This window comes from Oryx dammah, unplaced genomic scaffold (genome assembly GCF_014754425.2).
Source record: "Oryx dammah isolate SB20612 unplaced genomic scaffold, SCBI_Odam_1.1 HiC_scaffold_9, whole genome shotgun sequence".
Lineage (NCBI taxonomy): Eukaryota > Metazoa > Chordata > Mammalia > Artiodactyla > Bovidae > Oryx > Oryx dammah.
Window position 1 is genome coordinate 16,679,369 of NW_024070193.1, and position 24,537 is coordinate 16,703,905.

Consider the following 24,537-nt stretch of genomic DNA (forward strand, 5'->3'; position numbering starts at 1 on the left):
TGTGCCTATATATTTGGCCCAACATTATTCTAGTTGTTTCTGTGAGGTGCATTTTGGATGGGTTCAACATTTAAATGAATAGACTGAATAAAGCAGATTGCTCTCCCTAATGTAAGTGGGCCTCATCCAATCAGTTGAAGGCCTGAATAGAACAAAAAGGCTGAACCTCCCTCAAATAAGAGGGAATTCCTCCTGCATGATGGCCTTCAAGTGAGGACATTAGTTTTTTTCCTGCCTTTGAACTCAAGCAGAACACCTTTTCCTAGGTCTCAAGCCTGCTGGCCTTCAAACTGGAATGACACCATCAGCTTTCATGGGTCTCCAGCTTGCCAACTGCAAATCTTGAAAATCATCAGCCTCCGTAAAGATGTGAGCCAATTCCTTATAATAAATATATGTATAAATAGATAAAGATATATCTATCCCTAAATATATCTTTATACATATACATATGGATGTGTATATATATGTAAACATGTACATATGTAAACATGTAAACATATGTACATACATATATATGTACATACATATATATATATAAGATACATTCTACTGGTTCCTTATACAACCCTCCTCTATGTAATGGATTCATTTTCATGTTTCAGAGAGACACTGCCTTAATAAGTACAACTTTGCACGCCAAGACTATGGTTCTTTTATGTAACTGTTCATTTGCTAGCTGTCTTTTTTGTCTTCCAGTCTAGTATATGAGATCATTTTGGGGATCATGGAGTCTTCCAAGTCCCTGGTGCTACCATTAGAGTGAGTAACTAAAAAGCACTTGATACATGCATATTAATAGAAGTTGAGTAAGATTTCTGTAAGAGTCCAAAAGATTTAGTTATCTCTGATGGCCCAGATGGTAAAGAATCTGCCTGCAATGCAGGACATCCAGGTTTGATTCCTGGGTTGGGAAGAGCCCCTGGAGAAGGGAATGGCAACCCACTCCAGTATTCTTGCCTGGAGAATCACATGGACAGCGGAGCCTGGTGGGATACCAACCATGGGGTTTCAAAGAGTCAGACACAACTGAACAATTAACACACACACACACACACACACACACACACACTGCAAATTACAAACCTGAAACCAGTCGATGGTACAGCAGTTGATGAGGGATGGGAATTGCCTCAAGCGATTTCGAAAGGCATCTCCAATGGGGCTAAAGGCCACTACAACATGAAGATTTTCTTTGCAGCGATTCACAAAGAAAGCAAACAGGGCTAAAGGACTGAGTTCACCGTGTTTATTGCCAGCCTGAGCCACAGGACGAACACCCTAGGGAATACCAGAAAAAGCCTCGTAAATAGAAACACATAAGCTGATAAAAAGATTAGTAGATATTAAAATATTAAGAATTTGTATCACTCCTCTTATAAATATCTTAAAATTTTTGTTTTTATATCAATATAATGGCTTTGATGTAGTCTGCGCTTGAAGACTACTTTCAATTCCATAATTCTATAATTTAAAAATAAGTATCTGTCAAAAATTTAACTTATAAAAATAGTCACAAAAAGTTCACCAAGATAAACATATGGGACACTATAATTCAACACTGGTTTTAAGAGCAAACAATTGAAACAACTAAAGCATCCAGTTAAAAACATTATAAAACATCCATACACTGTAATTTTAAACAACTGTTAAAGATAATGAGATGCATCAACATGTGCTATGGCAAGATCAGCAAGAAAAAATAAATGCAAGGTCAAATTGTGCAAGAGTATGCATAATATGATCCTTTTCGTTAAATTAAAAAATACACAGGTGCATATGTGTAAACATACACTTTTTTACAGAAGTAAACACAAAGAACTATTAACAGTGGTTCCTTTGGGTGAGATGGACTCAAAGGAGAATGACAGAGGGGATTTCATGTTTATTTTGTATATTCTTCTTGGCTTATATCATTTTTTTCATTTTGGACATTCTTCTGCTATTTGAACTATCTGACTTTATTCTTATAATGTTTGTATTTTTTGAAATGATAATAGAACTTGGTAATGAGATTATTTCACTCAGTCATGTATGACTCTTTGTCACCCCATGGACTGTGCCTACCAGGTTCCTCTGTCTATGGAATTCTCCAGGCAAGAATACTGGAGTAGGTAACCATTCCATCTCCAAGGGATTTTCCCAACCCAGGGATTAAACCCAATGCTATCCTTCATTGATAGGTGGATTCTTTACCAATTCTTTAGCCACCAGTGAAGCCAAATGAGATTATGTATTACTTCTAATTTTTTCCCTTTATGTTGGATTGACCAAAAGTTCTTTCAGGCTTTTCCATAACAGTGTACAAAAAACCGAAATGAACTTTTTTGGCCAACCTATTAATATCTCTATATAAAAAAGGCTTCTTACATGAGGTCTGGCATAATGGCTTTAGAATCAAACTTCTTGAATTCAAATTCCAGCTTGCAGCTGATTATCTATATGACCTTGAGGCAAGTTACTTAATCTCCCTGTTAGTTTCCTTATCCATAAAATGGGGGCAAGAGTACTTATCAGTATATCAAGGGGTTGTTGAGTGATCAAAGAGTGAACACTTAAAACAGTTCTTGTCTCATAGCTAAGTACTTTTCAGCTTTTTATATCCTAACTTTCTCCTTCAAAGTAGAAAAAGGTTTCATACTCAATAAATTATCTTATAAACAGATTTTTAAAAGAAAATAAAATTTTAAAAGGTAGATTTACATTTTTTTTCAATAGCAAATTTGGGGTTGCAAAGAGTCGGACACGACTGAACGACTGAACTCAACTCAACTCAAATTTAGGAAGTGATCACAATGATCATACAATTTCCAGTGTGATGATAGTGAATTCATTTCTAAAAGACCTCTCTACTCTAGACATGTGACAGATATAGATCTATGGGAAACTGTAAATCAACTTTGTTTATTCATCCTGACAGTAATTCTCAGATTACGATTATTATGATCAGTGTCAATCTGTGAAATTATGTTCAGGTTGTCTACCTCCATTAACTTTTGAGTTAACAGGGGGACATTCAGATATAGAAAGGTAAAGCATGGTTGTAACTGTAGAACAAGAGTTCAGAAAGGACCAAGATGGTGATATAAATATAGGCATTATTTACACAGAAATAATAGTTAATGTGGTAAAGAGTCCACATGCCGATGCAGGAGATGTGGGCTCAACCTCTGGGTCAGGAAGAACCCCTGAAGGAGGAAATGACAACCCACTCCAATACTCTTGCCTGGGAAATCCCATGGACAGAGGAGCCTGGTAGGCTACAGTCTGTGGGGTCACAAAGAGTCAGACACGACTCAGCAACTAAACAACAATAACAAAGGTCAATGCTTCTAGAATAGAAGTAGGGAGTAACATCTACATGCACATAGAAATACTAATACTTTGGGAGCACAACTGATTCTGGGAGCAAGAAAAAGAGTAGATATTGAAGGAGATAGGGAACAAACTAAGGGAACTTTCATAGTCAGAGAAAAACATTTTAAAAGAGGCATGATGAGTTATTTCAGAGATGGATGATAATTTTAAAAGAGAACTGAGAAAATATCACCAAATATGGTAAATAAGTCACTGCAAAATTGAGGAAAAACTTTGCAGCAATTTAATTCTGCAAGGAGTGTGAACAGAACAGTGGAAAAGTAGCCTGGAAATGGAAGGCTGAAGCTACAATTGTAATGCTGACGTCAGAGACTGTGCTGAGTCTATAAGAGGTGATCAGTAGGCAGGACCAGGCCCAAGCTCTATAGATCAATTATCAGTGATCTGTGTCAGATAGATGAAATAAGCAAAGTCCAAGACCTGGTCTTCAAAGTGCAGGGTATGCAAAGAAATTAATATAACTTATCTTATATATCTTTTATATTTTTAAATATTAGTGTAAAGCAAGCAAAAATAAATAAATAAAAGGACGCACTTTGTGAGTTCTGACCATGGCTATTTCCTTGTGGATAAATTGATATGGTGTTCCTAGGTTTGGGTGGAATATGAAGGAAATAAGTTCTTCAGGCTATTCTTGGATCATACCATAAAAGAGTAAAGCCATGGAAAAGCTTTGTAGCAAAGTGATGAGAAGAAAACGATAACCACTAAAGTGAGCAGAAAAGCCTTGCAAAGTTTAGAAAATCCCATTCCCCAAAGGGTCTCATTCCCTGGAAAGGAGTGTAGGGAATATATTTTTCCTATGGATTAGGAGAATCACCATTCTTAGGAACTTTTAGCCACAACCTTGATGCTACCCAGATACAAGTAGAGAACTTGGAATTTCTTTTTCCTTTCTCCTTCCCCACTCCAGGCCATGAACTGGTGGTGCATCACATTTGCTGAGGGCTTTCTAAGTGCCTGGCATTCCATAACTACCTTATTTCATTTGATGATGCTGTATAGGAGGAACTATTTTGTGTGTATAGTACTTTCATTCCATAGATGAGAAAAGCAAGGTGCTTGAACTACCAGGGGGGATCCATTTTACTCCAGATGCTATCACTGGAGACTGGAATGAAGCATCCTGGTATGAGTGATGTAAAAGTGGGTAAAAAGTAGGTAAAAGTAGTTACGATAACAGGAAAGGGGAAACTACTAGCTGAAATCTTGTATGGGAAGATCTGAGAAATGGTGGTTGAAGGTCAGGACATCTGAAGTAGGGGTGCATCAAAAATGTATATTTTTCTTTGTCAACTAAATCACAAAGCATGACTCCCAGATGTACCAGAATCAATACAAGTAGTTTTATTAAACTGAAAATTTTACTAACTAGTGGCAAACTATAAAAGTGAATCAAGTAGTATTTTAAAGCTATATTTTCTCATATCACTGTAACCATAAGACACTATTTTACTTTATTTTTTGACATATACACACTACTCTGTACAATAAGAACCTACTGTATAGCACAGGGAACTCTACTCCATGCTTTGAGATGACTTAAATGAGAAGGAAATTCAAAAAAGAGGGAATATGTGTATATGTATGGCTGATTGACTTTGCTGTACAGCAGAAAATGACACAGCAGTGTAAAGCACCTATTCTCCAGGTAAGGATAAAGACATGATTTAAATCTCTAATCACTTCATGGGAAATAGATGGGGAAACAGTGGAAACAGTGTCAGACTTTATTTTGGGGGGCTCTAAAATCACTGCAGATGGTGATTGCAACCATGAAATTAAAAGACGTTTACTTCCTTGGAAGAAAAGTTATGAGCAACCTAGATAGTATATTCAAAAGCAGAGACATTACTTTGCCGACTAAGGTCCATCTAGTCAAGGCTATGGTTTTTCCAGTAGTCATGTATGGATGTGAGAGTTGGACTGTGAAGAAGGATGAGTGCCAAAGAATTGATGCTTTTGAACTGTGGTGTTGGAGAAGACTCTTGAGAGTCCCTTGGACTGCAAGGAGATCCAACCAGTCCATTCTGAAGGAGATCAGCCCTGGGATTTCTTTGGAAGGAATGATGCTAAAGCTGAAACTCCAGTACTTTGGCCACCTCATGCGAAGAGTTGACTCATTGGAAAAGACTCTGATGCTGGGAGGGATTGGGGGCAGGAGGAGAAGGGGACGACAGAGGATGAGATGGCTGAATGGCATCACTGACTCGATGGACGCGAGTCTGAGTTTACTCCGGGAGTTGGTGATGGACAGGGAGGCCTGGCGTGCTGCGATTCATGGGGTCGCAAAGAGTCGGACACGACTGAGCAACTAAACTGACTGAACTGAACTGAATCATTCATAAAACATGCTAAATAAGATGAAATGGATGAAACACTGTCATCATTATGGAAAAAGCTGAGTAAAAATAATTAAAATTCTGTCTCATAACTATACTTCTACAGTTATAACTATTTAAAATTCACCCAAAAAAGTATTAAAATAAAATATACATTAAGTTTTTGATTACCAAAATTCTCTGTACAAGCTATATTTATACTGAAGAACAGAAAAGTTTCAAGGTAACATTTCTGAGTCCGGAGCAGCACTCCCTGAAAAGCATTTACCTCCATCACTTCTTGTTTTTCATCTGCTGCAAAAATATTAGGTACTTCTCCAGTATTGAGCACACTGTCGATATCCTCTAGAAAAGCTTCCTCTTTAATCTGAGTGTCCGTGATTAGAAAGACTGTCTTCTGGCCCTTCACGCCCACGTTCCTTAAAAGGGCCTTAAAATAAAAATGTACTTAGAATCAGAATCTGGTGGAAATCCGTTTTTTTTTTTTCTTTCCTTCCCCTTTCCTTTCTTTTGATAACATCTCGCCCTTTCTGGCGGTGATGACCTCCTCATGAGAACATGCCTCTCGCAAAGGATCCTCTTCATCCCTCTCCAGAAGAGAAGAGGAAACACAAGAAGAAGCGCCTGGTGCAGAGCCCCAATTCCTATTTCATGGATGTAAAATGCCCAGGTTGCTATAAAATCACCACTGTCTTTAGCCATGCACAAACAGTAGTTCTGTGTGTTGGCTGCTCTACTGTCCTCTGCCACCCTACAGGAGGAAAGACAAGGCTTACAGAAGGATGCTCTTTCAGACAGAAGCGACACTGAAAGCACCCTGTATCAAGATGAACGGGAAACCACCCCCAAAAAACACGTTTTGGATTTTTTTAAAAATCTCAATTTTAGAGTAGTATCTCTCCCATTGGGGCTTCCCCTGTGGCTCACTCACTTTTAAGATGTAGACTTATTTAGTACACGAAGATCAGAAAAAGTTTAAAAAGTCCAGCAAAGTCTCTCTTGTTTTTTTCCACTTTGGGTCATCTCTCTTCCAGGGCCAGCAGAACCATAAGCATGTGTGTATGAAGCCCCAAGTATGCCCTCCACTGTTCTACTGGTTACTGGAACAGCAGCACAGCTCTAAACAAACTATTAAGATTTGACAACTTTGATGACATCGTCATCACCACTGAGGTTTATATCTAACAGTCTACTGAAAAAACACACTTGTCTGAAATAAGGCCTTTCTGAACTAGAATAAAGAAAGAATCAGCAGCAGCATGGTAAGAATGCAGTGGATAAGACTTAAGTTATAAATCCCACTCTGCTGTGCATACCTGTTCTCAACTTCAGTTTCTCTATCAGTAAAACACAGAGACAACCATACCTGCTACAGTGAATTGTCATACTTGTAGAAAGAAAGCACATATGTAAAGCACTTCAAACAGTGCTCAGCACATGCAGTAACTGCCTAGGGATAGTGGTATTATCACCATTACATTCAGCACACAGCTAGCTATACAGGTTGGCTCTCTCTTTACAGATAAAAGAATGCACGGATGTTATTTTAGACACTAGATATCCTCATGATTTTACCTTCAAGTCCTCTCTCCACTCATTCATACCATAACTCTTTGAAATTTCTGGTTGGAAAATCTGCATTTTTGCCATGGATGTAGCAAGACGAGTTAAAGATTGACGACCACTTCCTCCAAGTCCGACAAGCAAAGCATTTCCACCAGACTGCTTCAGAATCCGACATATTCGTGATAAATGTTCCAATACATACCTATGATATATAGATATTATTATACTTGAAAATACAAATGTAAATGTTTATTTACTCATAACTATTGCTTTACCTTCCTAGAAGGATGGACTTTGCTGCCCCACATGTTACTATCTCAATTTTCAAGACGTAATCATGAATAAGTGTAGTATTTCAAATGCAGTTACAATTCGACCATTTGATGTAAAGGAAAACTATTTGAAGTACAAATTCAGGAAATGTAATATATGTAAGTTACAAAAATAAAATGAAATTGTTAACTATTTGTACTGGAGTATATTATTTTTATTTAAAAGATTTCTTCAGAAATTCCCTGGTGGTCCACTAGTTAGGACTTTGGATTTTCACTGCCAAGGGCCAGGGTTCAATACCTCATAAGGGAACTAAGATATCACAAGCATGGTAAAAGAAAAAGAAAAAATGTATTAAACATTTTAATACTAGGATTTCTATGTGAGAACTAGAAAGTCAGTTATATAAAAAATAATACATGCAGAAAAGGTATCCACACTAGTAATCAGGGAAATTAAAATAAAGACACAGTGTGATACTGACAAAACTAACCAAATCTGGCAATCCTAAGTGTTGGCAAGGGTGAGAAACAATGGAACTTCTTAAAAACAATGATCATTTCTGAAGAGACTTTGGCAAAACTTAGTAAAGTAGAAGATGCTCACATATCATGACATAATAATTCCACTTCTAAGAATATAGCCTAGAGAAATCCTTACACTGGTAACCAAGGAGACATTAATATTCAAACCTTTTTCATAATTACAAAAACTAGAAGTTACCTAGTTTACAGTACTTAGTATCTGAAACAGAAGTCTATCTCAGAAGAATGATTCCACTGTGTTAAAATTATACAGTGGAATGCATACAGTAGTAAAACTTTGTTTTTTTGTGAATTTCACAGTCTGGAATAAACCAACTTGCAAAGTAATATGCACAGTATGATACCACTTATATGATTTTTAAACATGCAAAATAAGACTGCCTGTAAGTTTAGGAACATACATGTGGGCATGCTCAGTCACTAACTGTCCGACTCTTTGTGACTCCATGGGCTGTAGCCCACCAGGCTCCTCTGTCCATGGGATTCCCCAGGCAAGAATACTGGAGAGGGTTGCCATTTCCTCCTCCAGGGGACCTTCCCAACCCAGGGATTGAACTTGTGCTTCCTGCATTGGTAGGTGGATTCTTTACCACTGAGCAACCTGGGAAGCCCTTAGGAACACACACACGTAGTAAAAATCTAAAGAAACACATGAGTTTCTTTTTACCCCTGCAAGGAACAATGGGAATGCAGTGAGGGAGGGCTGGCTACACAAGAGATTTCAAATAAATTGCTAGAGATTTCAAATAAATTAATTTAAATAAATATCCAAATAAATTCAAATTAAAAAATCTTTTTTTACATTCTAAACATTTCACAATAAAATTTTACAAATAGTCATTTTAAGCATCAACACCAAATACAGGTACCTAAAAATGACAAGATTCATTCTTGTTTTGTGAGTTTGATTATACTCATCTAAACACTGGTCTACAATGTCACTAAAATGGTGAATATTTGGAATTTCAATATAAACTCTGTCATCTCCTTCAAGGTCAGGATTCAAATAGTCACCAAACATGAGATTTCTTAGCTCCTCTTCAGATATCTATAAAATGGAAATCAACGAATTACAAAAGTTAAAATTTTTTCTAAAATAAACAATTCTTCTAAACATTCGGGTAATAACTAATATAGTTGTATAATTAACACCCGAAACTACATTATATCCTCTGGAAATGAAAAGAACTTTTTTATATCATATAAGTTTCCCCCTCCCCCCCCACAATGGAAGCTGGAAAAGTCATTCTAAGCACCCACTTAGTGAGTAGTTACTAAGGGATAGTCACCATGCTAAGCACCTTATATCTATTATTATCATTCAATCCCTAACATTTAACTTCTATGTTATATATATAACTATTCTGAAATCAAATCTTCTCAAGCTAAATATCGATCTATGATGAACGTTAAAAAGAATATGATTGTGAAGGAGTAATAGCATTCTTCTAAAGATAAGTTGACTGTAATAATTCCTGCTATTAGACTGTTTTAAGTTGTTTTTAAACAGTAAATATACTCACTGGTGCATTCCCTTTCCTCAAATGTGAAAAGATACTATCAAATGATTCTTTAAAATGGTCCTTTACAACATTTTTGGTTAAAGTGAACAGCCAGAATCGGTCACTGTCGTTAATGAGGCGATCATAAAACACTCGGAGAACTTCATGCACAAACAGACGGATCATAGTGTGCTTGCCCTCCACAGCATCTCTTTCAATGAGCAAACAGCCCTGGATGACACGTGAAAAGTCCCGCAAGTTGAAAGTGTAATGAGATTTTGTGGGAGTGGGCAAAAGATTTTCCATGGATTGTTTATATATCTGAATATAAAAAAAGCAACAAAGCAAATAGTCAAATGCTTATAATCAGCAAAGCCAACAACACTATACTATAAAGTCAACAACAATATAATATGCTGTAACAAAGAGTATATTATATAAAATACTTTATTTATCCTATCAGATTATACTGGCTTATATATTATATTGTATAGTTCTGAATCTAGCATAGCATATGTCTATTTATTTTGCTTCACAGCACTTGACCAGGAATTATAAAGTTGAGGGAACTTAATATCATCTGATTCCATCCATGCCCAAAAAGTGACAATGCTTTTATTTCCCAGTAATTATAGTTGTTCCATTTAAAGGTGAATGACCTGGGATTAAACACTGAACAAAAACTTCAGTAGAAAGTGAAATCAGACAATGTATTCTGAAGCATTCGAAATGAAGAAGATGATGAAACAATTTTCTTTGACCACCACTGACTTCACATCAACATATCCTCTCCCTTCCCTTCTCTCTCCTTTCTCTTCCCTCTATCTTAATTGGCTATAATATCAAAATGAAGTATATTTTTACTACATGCTGAATTCATTAAGCTTATCATTCTCTTGAAGAAAGATAAATTAAGCCTTTGATAATATAGAAAAAGATTTATTTTTTAATTTATAAATTTATTTAATTTATATCTTCTCTAATTCATTTCCCGCCCCTAATCTCCACAATTGGTAGGTGTTATCAAGTGTATCAAAGACAGAAAAAAAAACCCAGAGGATCCTTTCTGTATTCTATTCTGCCTAACCAACTCCCTTCTCTTTCCAAGATATATAAATACATAATACAAATATCATATTTTATAAATAGAAATAAATATATTTTATAAAGAGAAGCACTTTTCTGTATCAGAATAAAGTATAGTAATTGCAATGGACTATCTCTTTGCTATTTTAGTTTCTCTATTTTAACAACACACTATTCCATCAGAACAGGGGCAGAAGAACTTTAGAAAGACCCAAAGCTTTTGGAACTGATGGATTGATTCTTGGGGGCTTTTTGCTTCTGGTTGCAGTGATCTCAACCTCCAGAAAGCCTAGTTCAATGAGATTATCACTAAACTATCTTAAATACATTTTTTCCCCCTTTTACCATCAGCTATGAGGCTGGTCTCTGAGCTGAGGCAGGTAACACACATTGAGTAAGTTAAGGGCTACTCTTTGGCCATGTGGACAGTCTCGTTTTCTAATCCCACCCTTGTGTCCCACCTTTTTTTTTCACTTCCACTGCTAAGTTATTCAATCTGGCAAAAATAAGGTATTCACAAGCTGCTTAAGTTTCTTTATATATATATATAAACATGAAGAAAGAGAGAGAAAGAAGGGAAATTTAATAAATACTCGAGTAGAAACCCAACAATTAAGGCAACACCTACAATGTGACAGATACTGGTTATGTATGATTTCCTTATAACAACCTTTGTGAAATAGATATTAGCTCCCATTTTAGTGATTAAAAAACTAAGGTTAAGTTGCTTGCGCAAAGCTAGATAGCTAACAAATAGCAGTCAAGACTCAAATCCAGCTAGATTTCCCCAATTTCAAAGCCTACCATCTTCCTGTTTTCAAACCTTCCTGACAGCTTCTCTGACAGTGAAGACAAAAAGTAGATGGCTAGCGGGGAAAAGAAGAAAAAAATACAAAACCCGAACAATCAAATGCAGATATATGTAATATTCAAGACTTTGTTCTGCAATCTTTGCTCACCTCCATAGTCCCACTGACAATCTGGTTCCCAACTAAAAAGTACTCAGGAGGAAAGTCACGAGTCCTAAGGTAGAATGCTACAATTGATGAGAAGATTCGGACCATAGTTTCATCACTGAAAGTATTAATGGTGCAGATGTTGAAATGCCGAATAAAACGGGGAGTAACTGGATTTCTTCCACCACCTGGAGGGCCCATGGCAGCAATCAGCTGTATGTCAACCAATGTGATTTTACTTGTGTCCTTCAGGTCATACCTTGAAAACACATAAAAACCCCAAAACAGTCAGTAATAAAGCCAACAAGATGGACTGAAAAGTAGAGCTCCTTTGAAACTGTATCTGATTTTAGCTTTTCTAAAATGAAGAAGATTAGATATTGCTTGGAGTAAAAAACAGAAGTTTTTTTGTAAGGATTCCTATAATTTTTACTTCTTTTTTTAATGAGGTATAACTGATATAACATTAGTTTCCGTGTACTACATCATGATTTGATACTTGCATATGTTGCAAGATGTTCACCACAATAAGTTCAGTTAACGTTTGTCACCAGACACAGTTACAAATATTTTTTTTCCTGTGATAACTTTCACGATTCTTCCTCTGAGCTATTTTCAAATATGTGATACAGTATTATTAAAGTATAGTCAACATGATATACATTGCACCCCCTGACTTACTTGACCCCCTTTACCTATTTTGCTCCGCCCCACCTCAGGCAACCAACAATCTGTGGAGAAAACTTGTTTTAAAGCAGCACTCTGCTTTTCCTTTCACTGACACTGAAAACGCTGTCCAGATTCTGGGTATCTAGAATGTCCCTTCCTCTTGTTCTTGCCTTTCTTTTTTCCAATTCTTCTTTCCATTTAACTCTCTGCTTTGTGTCTTACACTCCAAATCCAGAAGTATGGATGAGAGATCAATCTTTTTTGTAGCCAGTTATAGGCAAGATGACTATATGTCCCACTTTGTCTTAGAAAATTCTTGTTTGTGCCTGTCCTGTAGTAACTATTAACAGCCTCCCTTTTCTCTCAGAAATGTCCTTATTTAGACAATAAGCAATATACTTACTCTACTTACAGCTAAGTTCTGATTCCTTTTTCCCATCTCAAACCTTATCTTCAGAGCACAGAAGGATATATAAAGAGAACCTATACATTTTTGTTACATAAAAAGATACCCATTAGGGAATATAAAAAAGGGTATAAAAATGACTCAATTTAGTTGGAACTTTTCAGAGTGAAAAGGTGCCTATTTCAAATAGATCATAAAGTCCTTTAAAACTGAAGTTCTTACAAAAAAGGGGGGTGATGGTGGGAGAAATTTATACAGCCAGTCTTTACTCTAAAAGCACCATAGAAAGTATGAAAATATGATCTGGTTTTTGACAACTCTAATAACTGTCAATAGGGACTGGTTAAATAAATTATAGTAAGATTCACAAAACTAAACAGTATTAAAAGCCAATAAAATAAATGAGATAAACAAATAATATGGATGCTTGTGTGTGTTAATCGCTCAGTCGTGTCTGACTCTTTCTGACCCCATAAACCACAGGCCACCAGGCTCCTCTGTCCATGGAATTCTCCAGGCAAGAATGCTGGAGTGGGTTGTCATTTCCTTCTCCAGGGGATTTTGCCAACCCAGGGGTCGAACCCGGGTCTCCTGCATTGCAGGCAGATGCTTTACCATCTGAGCTACTAGGGAAGCCCAATAATATGGATAAGTGAATGAAACATATAAATAACATAGTTAAATATATTAAGTGCAAATAAGTTATAAAACATTATGTGCAACATGGGTCTTTTTTTTAATAAACATAATTTATATAGGAAAAAAACCTCAGAAGAATAGAGAATACACTACTAACAGTGGTTATCTCCTGAAAGCAAGATTCCAGGGTGTGCAATAACAAAAAAATATATAATCCCAGAATATGATTTAGTTTCATAAGTAATCTATCCTTGCCTTGAGATAAAAATCATAGCATATTAGGGATTAGGGAAATACTTTAATAGGAGGAAATGTAGAATTATTAATCCTAACTAAAATATACAATGTCATATGTGTTGGAAACTAATCATATTATTGCAAAATAGGGTGGAAGGAGTGGAAGAGTTATTCATGAAATCGCTGTCAAAGCCAAGCCATCTCAAAGATATGGTAGTCCCAAATAATCATAGATAATATAAGGAATTTTAAATGGTGGAAACATAGGGTGCTGGTTGTTTGTTTAGGTGGGAGACTATCCATAAATTCTCAGTGCTGGGTGATACCAAAAGATATAATTGGGAAATTATTTTTAATAACTGAAAGTAGTAGCTTAAAAGGGCAAGAACTAATATATTATTAAATAAATATATTTGTGGATTATTCTTCCATGATATAAAAAAGTATAGGAAGGTATTCCAAAAATTTCCATATAAGAAAATCTGAACAACCATTTTCTCCCATTAAGTAATTTACAAAAATGTATTATTTTGATGTGAAAAAATAAAAACAGAAAAAGAGAACAAGAAGTTACCTCAACATGGCTACTTAAGACTTCAGGTAAATACTTACCAATTCCCACAGTCAAAAAATTGTCGTAATAATTCAATAGGAGGTTGAGCTCCATATTTCTCCAATGCAGGCATATTCATGTCATCTATAAAAATTATACATTTCTTTCCCATAGGTGGTCCAAAAACTCCTTTGCGTCTTTTATCCAGTCTAGCCATAATAATGTTCTAAAACATAAAGAAGAAAGTGTAGTATATTTAAAGCCATACTTAACACCAGAAAAAAATAATCTAATTATGTAAGGTAATAATGTCAAGCATTACCATGTTATTCACTTAAATTTATTCATTTTTAGGGTTATATGAAACTTTATAGTCAACATAATCCAAAGAGCATATACTGAAACCCTTTTATGTGCTCAGAATTGTTATGTACACACCTATTTATATATTTACATTGTACACACACGCACACACAAAACTTTTTCAGCAACAGATACCCCAACATATCTATTAACTTTAACTTAATATTTAAAAGCACTAAACTTGTAGTATTTTGAAATTAGAGAATTGTATAAGCTTATAACAAAGAAAATGAGCACCACAGGTCAGAAGAGAATGGATAGATATAATTCTAGGAATGGAAGATAAAAATGGTAATTAGAAAAGATTGCATGCAGTACTTTCATCTTGGCACCTCTGGGAGTAAAAGGTGGGTCACACAATAAAAAAATCTATGGTTTGAAAGATCTTTCACGGACAGAACTTCAGTAAGCAGCAAAAGCCTCTAAGTACCATCTGGGAGAGTATTGAAAGAACAAGTTAAAAACCTCTCTCTCTACCTCCCTCCCTCCCTCTTCTTATACTTCATACTTCTCCAGTTAAGAAATCAACTGTTGCTTCTTGGGCTTGGGGAGAAAAAAAGTTGACAAAGCTCAACAATTCAGTATTACTGAAAAGATATTTTCTTGAAATTTGTCCTTAAAATTTAATTTTTAAAAATTACTTTAAAGCCAAAAATAAAATGTCTGAAGTTTTATTTAAATTCACAGAAGATTTACTAAAATATAGTTTTATTATTCACCTTGCTGTACACCTGAAATTAACACAACATCATTAATCAACTATATACCAATAAAAAATTTTAAAACTACCACTCTGTTTATAAAGAAAAAAAAGTTTTTTTGTTTTTTTATTTTATTATTTTTTTTTATTTTACAATACTGTATTGGTTTTGCCATACAAAATACAGTTTTAAATGCTAATCAAATAAGTAAAAAAAATTTTAAATGATAGATCCATATTTCTAACTTTTAACTAACCTGAACCTGGTTGGCACTGGTCCGTGCAGAGAAATTAACATAAAAAGGAAAGTACAGGTTCTTTTCCAAGTGATTCATCAGCTTATCCTTCACATACACTGATTTTCCTGTACCCGTTGGACCCACAAAAAGTAGTGGCCTTAATGAAACAATGAACATATCATCAGAAGGAGAAAAAGTCAGAACACATTTCAACTAGAGAAGACTGGAGTTAGTTGAAAACATAAATAATAATCAAATCATCTTCACCCAAAAACTCACATTTTAATTTATCATTGTCATTTCATAAAAGACTGATAAAAGTAACAACTAGCACACATTTTTGCCTACTTTCAAAACTTAAATAGTAACTCACTATTAATGGACAGATGTAACACTGTTATATGCTAAGACAAGTAGTCACATGCTTAACTTTTCAGAAAAAAAAAAATTAAGCCAGAGTTTGTCTCCTCAGAAAGTGCTATATTTGTACTTTTTAGATAGAGATACAGGTGGGGGTGGAATATTAGGATGATGACAAAGAGAGAGGTTGAAGCTGTTGTGCAATTATCTCAATACCACAAGGTTTCTGTAAGAAAGTAAATAGCAATGAATTCTAAAAAGTAACAGCTGTATCTACCCGTCAATAGCATTTTCGAATCAAGTCAGTGTTACTAACTGAAAATACCCGTCTAAAAGCAAACTCTAAGGAACTCTCTATTCTAATAGCTTCAAGTAGGGTTTCTCATTTTTGAGTAGTCTGAACTAATTTAAAGGGAAAAAACTCCTGAGTTTATGTTCACAGAAACCTGGAGAATTCCAGTTTGAGACATACTGAAGTAAAAATTTGACACTGTTTCCACTGTTTCCCCATCTATTTCCCATGAAGTGATGGGACCAGATGCCATGATCTTAGTTTTCTGTACTTATTGGAAGGAAAGTTATGACCAACCTAGATAGCATATTCAAAAGCAGAGACATTACTTTGCCAACAAAGGTCCGTCTAGTCAAGGCTATGGTTTTTCCAGTAGTCACATATGGATGTGAGAGTTGGACCGTGAAGAAAGCTGAGTGCCGAAGAATTGATGCTTTTGAACTGTGGTGTTGGAGAAGACTCTTGAGAGTCCCTTGGACTGCAAGGAGATCCAACCAGTCCATTCTAAAGGAGATCAGTCCTGGGTGTTCTTTGGAAGGACTGATGCTAAAGCTGAAACTCCAATACTTTGGCCACCTCATGCAAAGAGTTGACTCATTAGAAAAGACTCTGATGCTGGGAGGGATTGGGGGCAGGAGGAGAAAGGGACGACCGAGGATGAGATGGCTGGATGGCATCACCGACTCGATGGACGTGAGTCTGAGTGAACTCCAGGAGTTGGTGATGGACAGGGAGGCCTGGCGTGCTGCGATTCATGGGGTCGCAAAGAGTTGGACACGACTGAGCGACTGAAGAGTATCAGATGTCACTACGGAAATGTTAGTGCGTGGCTCAGTGTCTCAGTTATCTGACAATGGATTCTGAAGTTCACTTAAAAAATCCTATGATCCTATAGGAAAGGTACTGCAATATTTAAAATGCATGTTATAACAGTTTCTTACTTTGCATAGGTAATACTCAAATCCATTAGAAATGTATATCTAATTGTATCCATGGTAGGGACGATGATATCTTGAATCTTGACACGTCTATTTCCTAAACTAGTACTTTTAATTAGTTCATTCCAGTGGATCCAGCGACCTCGGTGTTTCAACTATAAGAGAACATAAGTTTTAAAATATTATAACCATGCATTTGCTATCTAACAGGCTCTTTTTAACATAATTATCATATATGCTTTTTAAAACTGTATTTAGTCTTTTCCTGCTTTTTATTGTGAAATATTAGATTCATCTGAAATAATGTATACAATGTATTTAATTCATGAAGCAGATAGACAAGCACCCATGAATCCACCATCCAATGTAAGAAATACACATTTAGTTTTAGTTTTCCTTTTCAACGATAACCTGAAGAACTTAATGAAACCTAGTTATCACAAATTCAACATATATAAAATTTCAGATATTTTTGCCTCTATGTCCTCCTCTTAACACTCTAATTTTTCCAAAATGCCTTGAAGATGTCCTTGTGCATATATCAAGAATTTATTTGAGAGCCACTCTGATGTGGCTAAAGTTACAGTTAATAGGACTTTGACCTGATGTTTTCATATTTTAAAGCAAATAGGCAATAATCTCAAGAGAAACAAAATAATAAACTCATTATATTTGTTTCTCTAAAATTATTCTGTTTGGCATATTGATCCAGGCTGATATTCAGCCAGGATATATTCGAAAGGCTGAACCGATTGATACATTATTGAACTTCTTCTGAACCATGGGCTGAAGATCTGCTGTCTTAACACCCTGAGTGATCCTGATTAGGGAATCCACCCTCCCCCACTCAGATATCTTCCTCTCCAGGTTGTCCTGCACTTCCCTGGAGATCCTAAATGTCTCTCACCAACTTCTCACCTTTCATCAAGCAACAAGAGTTAACACCTGGCAAAGAAGGAGATCTCTTGGACCCCGCTCCAGGACTATGGCGAGCATCTAAGAATTTTTAAATATTTTCTAATAAATTGTATATGTATATGATTTGTGTCTGGATTACGGTAATTTTGCAAGTTTGGGTGAATGATTCTTTAGTAATTCATGTTCTTAATTTCTGAGGTTTTATCCTTTATTTTTATCAAAGCTATATATATACATATTTTAGAGTCCAAGTTTACAAGATTAAGGAAAAAGAGCAGTTTCCCACTCATTTTCTCCTCTCCAACAGCAACTTACCTTTGCCTCTTTCAGCTAGATATTTTGATATTTACCTTCAACTTTTTTTTTTACCTTCAACTCTTAAAGAATATGCTTGGGTTATCATCTCTTGATGTTTTAATTTTAGATGTTATTTTATTGACTTCTCAATGTGACTAATGTGAACGAAACTATCTTTCTGGTCTTGTTCTTAAAATTCTGTGTTAGCACGGTTTTAGAGAGACCTTTCTGCACTGGCAATCAGGAGAGTTGGGTTCAAGTCCTGGCTGTGCTGGCCAGTAGCCTTTCTAGGTTTGCTATTTCATCTACAGACTTTGCGATTCAAGTAAAATTGTAATAAGGCTCTATCTAATCCAGAGCTTATGGCTTTGTGAAGTAAAATCTGCATGAATCAATGATTACATAAATGCTTGCTGTTTAAAAGAATATTTTTGTGACTTCTTTTTTAAATTAGAGGAAACAGATTTAACGTGTATCTGAAATTATAAAATATTCTTCAAGCAAGTGGATCTATACTGTCCACAAGTTATCAGTTAGAGTGTTAATCGCTCAGTCTTGTCGACTCTTTGTGACCCCATGTACTGTTGCCAGCCAGGCTTCTCTGTTCATGGGATTCTCCAGGCAAGAATACTGGAGTGGGTTGCCATTTCCTTCTCCAGGGGATCTTCCCAACCCAGGAATCGAACCCAGGTCTCCTGCATTGCAGGCAGATTCTTTACTCTCTGAGCCACCAGGGAAGCCCAGAAGTTATAGGAGGAGAAACGAAAGAGAAGGGACTAAAATGCTAACCACAGGAGTCAGAGTAACTTTAGGACGGGAACCCAGTTTTGACCACTGATCTCAGACTCTGTGTCCTATGGTTTATCATAACAAGCATCTTACATCATACCTCATACATGTAGTCATACACTAGGCCTTTTTCATCAAAGTTGCATTCCCATTTACCCACAGATTCAGGTATTGGGTTGTTTTCATCTTTTCCCATTATGACTATTCGTATGTAAACATCAAAAACAATGCGACCATCTGTATCACAGCTTCCTCCAATGGACCAAATTAAAGAAAATATAAAGCAAGCCTGTTGGTTTAAAAAGGAAAAAGTTTAATTTAAACTAATTATTTAAAAGAGATTTTTAACAGATTAAAATTTAATATATTGAGTTCTAGCTAACCTACTTGGAAAAGATCAGATTTACAAATAATGTGGAATGGAGCACATCTCAGTCACATAAAAAAATCATTCCTCTGGCAACATGTGTCTAAATTTAAAATGTTCATGCCAAATAACTTAGGGGTTTCTCTTTTAGTGGGTTTACCTTCAAATATATTCTTGCTGGTTAAAATGTACAAGAATATTTACTGCAGCACTGTTTGTGGTAGCAAAATATCTGAAGCAACTCAAATAGAGATCAACTTAACTGGAATAAGCTACATACACTGGAATATGTATAGCTGTTTAGGGAAAAAAAGGTACCACAATACTAATATGGAAAGATCTCCAAAATACATAGTGAGAAAAAAATGCAAATCAGTATGCATAGTATGTTAACATGTATAAAGTAGTAGTGAGAAAAAAATGCAAATCAGTATGCATAGTATGTTAACATGTATAAAGTAGTGGGTGTGTGTGTTAGTCACAGTCGTGTCTGACTGTGACCCCCATGGACTGTAGCCCACCAGGCTCCTCTGTTCATGGAATTCTCCAGGCAAGAATACTGGAGTGGATAGCCATTCCCTTCTCTAGGGGGTCTTCCTAACCCAGGGATCCAACCTGGGTCTCTTGCACTGCAGGCAGACTATTACCATCTGAGCCACTGTGAAAGAGGAAATGTATCAAATATCTCTAACAGGCTACATGAGGCACTGGTAACGGTGGCTGCCTGGAGGATGGCTGGGGGACTGTAATGGATGGAAAACCTACTTTTGCCTTGATTTTTGCTCTAGGTACATGCCTTATCTAGATAGAAAAGTCTATCAAATACATTTCAAGAGAAAATTTTCTGTGGCAACAAAGTAAAGGGAAAACAATGAGAGGGAACCGCTATTACCACAAGGTAGAAGAGCAGATTCTATAGAGGAGGTTAAGGAATCTGAGAATAGGGGTGGACAGGAAAGTAGCATAGACCAGGGGAGAGAATAGAACACCTCCTTCATTTGGGTCCCTGAGAGCCTGATTCTCTGCCATTCTCTGATCTCTAGCCATTAACTAACCTGGACCACTGACTCCTTCCTACCTATATGCTCTCTGGATTCTGCCTGCAATGCGCCACCCAGCTGGTTGGATGCCTGCTCCTAGTCTTTCGTAGTCACTTTGTTATAGCTTACACTCTGGCTTAACATTGAGACAAGATCAATTCACCTAAAGTCCATATTGGTTTAATATTAAGTCACTCTATTGTTTATCAAATTATGATCTTTCATAAATAATAGGGTATTTTTATTTATTCTGACATATTTTACTTTCTCTAAATTATCTTATAAATTAGAATACCAGATCAGGGCAACTTTAATGTCTTCTGATATTCTTTTGGAGCTTATCAAAAAATAGCTCTGGGTCTTGTAATGTCTTTCTCAAGACAAGCAACATTTGCTCAGAGGCACCTTTTATTCTATAACTTAAAAAACACAATAAATATAAAACCAACCATAATCCAAACACGAATATGCTTGCTGGTAGGATCGTTCTCCACCACGTTACAGAGCAGTACTTCAAAGAGGCGTGTGAGAGAGACAACCACATTGCTATCGCTTGTTGGAATCAGTTCCTTCAAAGTGAAAAGAATAAGATACTTTACATTCATCTTATACACATAATAAAAGAAAATAAGTGTTTCACTTAAAAAAACATACTTTTCACAGTCTCTATAAAAGTTAAAGAATCTAAATTGCAGCCATGATAAAAAAAATCTCTCAAATATTTTAGTCTAGCATAATACATTACACAATTTTGTGAAACATATTCTTATTCTGAATTCTCTGAGAAATGAAAATTAGTAAGAGAATAAACAGTGCTCTAGAGATAGTAGAAATGAAGTTTATAATTTATTTATTCATCTATTTATTCAACAAACATTTGTCAACAATACAGTCTACCTGTATATTAAGCTAGGAGATATGAAAATAAAACAAATGATCTCTGGAAAGAAGTCATATTGAAATTAAAGACAACATACTAATGGTCCAAAGGTATATGAAAAGTCAGTTAACCTCACTAATCATTAAGGAAATGCAAATCAAAACCACAATGATATATCACCTCATTCCTGTTAGGATGGATATTATCAAAAAGATAAAAGATAACTAGAGTTGGTAAGAATGTGGAGAAAAACAACCCTTGCACACTGGCTGTGGGAAGGTAAATTAGTCCAGTCATTATTAGTGCACAGGTATGGAGGGGCCTCAGAACACTAAAAATAAAACTACCATATGATCTAGCAATCCCTGTTCTAGGTATACACTCAAAGGAAATAAAATAAGTACCTCAAGGAGATATCTGTGCTCCCATATTCACTGAAGCATTATTTACAACAGCCAAGATATGGAAACACCTAACTGTCCACTGGCAGATGAATGGATAAAGATATTGTGGTAGATATATAATGGAATAATATTCATTCTTAAAAAAGAAAATCCTGCCATTTGCAACAACGTAGACAAAACTTGAGGACATTATGCTAAGAGAAACAAGCCAGATACAGAAAGGAAAAAACTGCATGATCTCACTTATATGCATGATCTAAAAGCTGAATACATAAAAAGAAGCAGAGTAAAACAGAGGTTACAAGTGGGGAGGAGGTGGGAAAAATGGGGAGATGGGCAAACAGTACAAAGTTACAGTTATGCAGGATGAATAAGTCTAGAGATCTTCTTTTTTTTTAAGTCTAGAGATCTAATGTACAGCATGATAACTACAGTTAGTAATACTGTACAGTATGTATCAATACTGAAGATTTGCTAACAGAGTACATTTAGGTGCTCTCATCACACACACATACACACAAATGTGTTAACTATTTGAGGAGATATGGTAATTATCCTGACTGATAATCATTTCACTCAGGCAAGAATACTGGAGTGGGTAGCCATTCTCTTCTCCGGGGGATCTTCCCAATCCAGGAATCAAACCAGGGTCTCCTGAATTACAGGCAGATTCTTTACCAGCTGAGCTACCAGAGAAGCCCATTCATTTCACTACATGTATGTATATCAAATCATCTTGTACACTTTAAGCATACATATTAAAATTAAAAACAAGTAAATGCTGATGGATAAATGCACGCACATGAATACCAACACATACACACACAGAGACACCTGAGTACAAGGATAACTAGGGAAATGTAAATAAGATCAGTAGATGATATCAATATCAATATCCTTGTTGTGGTACTATAATACCGTCTTGCAAAATGTTGCCATGGGGGACAATCAGGTGAAGTGTATGTGGGATCTCTCTGTATTATTTCTTACAACTGCATATGAATCATGGATGTTCATAATAAATCTTTTGATTTTTTTAAAAAATGGATATTATATGTCTAAGTAGAAAAGATTTATTTATCCTACCATCCTGACTTTAAACTTAGTTGAGTTGAATGGAAAGTAAAGAAATTAGAATAGATAAGAGAATTATAATGTTACCTTGCATCTTTTCTTACGGAGCTTTAAAGTGGGCTGTATTAACCAGTCAAAAAGTCCTCTCAGAAGAGCTTGGTGATCTGGTTCCTGTAGAGGTCCTTTCAGTGAATTCAACCATGAAGACACAAGTGGTTTCCATCCCAACTGTGAGGGCTCCAAATAAATCATGCCACAGCGGCTTACAGTGGCAGGCTAGAGGAAAAAAGACAAATTTTCATTTTCCAATCTGGTAGTTATTAAAGAATTCTTTGCACCACTTATAAGGTCCTTCATGATCTGGCTCCTGTCTTCCTCTGTAGCATCACATACACTAGATGAAATTATCTGCAGCTACAGATCCCCAGATATGTCATGGCTCCAAGTCTTTTCAAGACATCTTGTCATGATTTGGAGTGCCAAGCTCCAGCCAATCTGCACGGAGAAGTCTTACCCCTAAAAACCAGATCAAACACTCAAACATTTTCCCACGTCCTCTCTCTACCCATTCCTCACTTGGGCACTTGCCCCCTCCATATTCTTAGAGCACTAACATGTACCTCTATATCAGGCTATATATATATATATATATAATATATTAGCATGCTTCTCATCCTCTCTAAATGAGCACACACTGTCTTATTCATCTTTGTATTTTTTGTGCCTAACTCACTTTCTGACATATAATAAAAATGACTTATTCCTGAAACTAACACAACACTGTAAATCAACTACACTCCAATAATTTAAGATTTAATAAAGAAACAAACAATACAGAAAAAAAGACATGACTCAGTGAACAAATGAATAAACTACTATTATAATAAATTATGAACTTACTGAAGCCTGGGAAAGGTCCATTGTTTCAAAGATGAGGCTCATTTGAGGGGACATCTGAATGATTTCTCCACTCATAAGGCAAAGCTGAAGGCAACAATTTTTCAAAAGTTTATTTTAAAAAATCTCAAACTTCTCAGATAGAAGTTTATTTTATTTATTAAAGGATATAATAGGATGAGTCTTAGGATGGAAGCCAGAAAAATCTTAAATCTAAATTCTAAGTCTAGCTCTGTCTTCTCTCATATAAGGAGGGGAGATGGGAACTACATGATATATTGAAAAAACTATAAAATCTATACTAATGTCAGTTTTTGTTATTAAAAATTACATAAAATACTACAGATTTTATAGTTGTAAGATTTTTTATTAATAAAAGAGAAATAGAAAAAACGAGAATACTATGAATATTCATATACTCATCTTCTAGGGTTAACCAGTGGTAACATTTTGCCATATTTGCTTTGTCTTTTTAAAAAGTATTTTAAAGATCATTACAAATATCATGGCATTTCACATCCAAATAAGTCTATATTAATCTTTTAAAATAAGGACTTTCCTGTATAACCACAATAACATTATCATATCTAACACAATTACCAATAATTCCTTAATATCATCTAATACTCAGCCAATACTCAAATATTCTCAGTTGTATCAGGAATGTCTTTTCAAATGATTTATTCAGACCAAAATTCAATCAAGGACCGTGCATTGGATTTGCAGTCTCCTCTGGGTCTCTTTTAATCTAAAACATTCCTCTTTAATCAAATATGTAAAAAACTGAATTTATCAACTGTGTCTTTTCTGCCAAATAACCACCTTAT

At 35.6% G+C, this 24,537-nt stretch overlaps 2 protein-coding genes across 2 annotated transcripts in view; one reads left to right on the top strand and one right to left on the bottom strand.

Annotated features, from left to right (window-relative positions):
• Positions 1-24,537, bottom strand: part of DNAH12 (dynein axonemal heavy chain 12) — a 168,404-nt gene that overhangs the window by 64,263 nt on the left and 79,604 nt on the right. Inside the window, exons 33-45 of the mRNA XM_040246424.1 lie at positions 23,714-23,797; positions 22,901-23,089; positions 20,905-21,024; positions 19,149-19,337; positions 17,048-17,199; positions 15,473-15,611; positions 14,212-14,378; positions 11,652-11,907; positions 9,628-9,927; positions 8,974-9,152; positions 7,296-7,488; positions 5,989-6,150; positions 1,087-1,281 (exon numbers count right to left, since the gene is read on the bottom strand). Coding sequence (XP_040102358.1) covers positions 1,087-1,281; positions 5,989-6,150; positions 7,296-7,488; positions 8,974-9,152; positions 9,628-9,927; positions 11,652-11,907; positions 14,212-14,378; positions 15,473-15,611; positions 17,048-17,199; positions 19,149-19,337; positions 20,905-21,024; positions 22,901-23,089; positions 23,714-23,797 — 2,325 coding nt within the window. The remainder of the gene's footprint in view (positions 1-1,086; positions 1,282-5,988; positions 6,151-7,295; positions 7,489-8,973; positions 9,153-9,627; positions 9,928-11,651; positions 11,908-14,211; positions 14,379-15,472; positions 15,612-17,047; positions 17,200-19,148; positions 19,338-20,904; positions 21,025-22,900; positions 23,090-23,713; positions 23,798-24,537) is intronic.
• Positions 6,252-6,530, top strand: LOC120867956 (40S ribosomal protein S27-like). The gene has a single exon (XM_040246431.1). It carries the CDS (start codon positions 6,279-6,281, stop codon positions 6,528-6,530), a length of 252 nt encoding a protein of 83 aa, XP_040102365.1. The 5' UTR covers positions 6,252-6,278.

Coding starts and splice junctions, on each gene's coding strand:
- LOC120867956 (XM_040246431.1), top strand. CDS start 6,279: ATGCCTCTCGCAAAGGATCCTCTTCATCCCTCTCCAGAAGAGAAGAGG.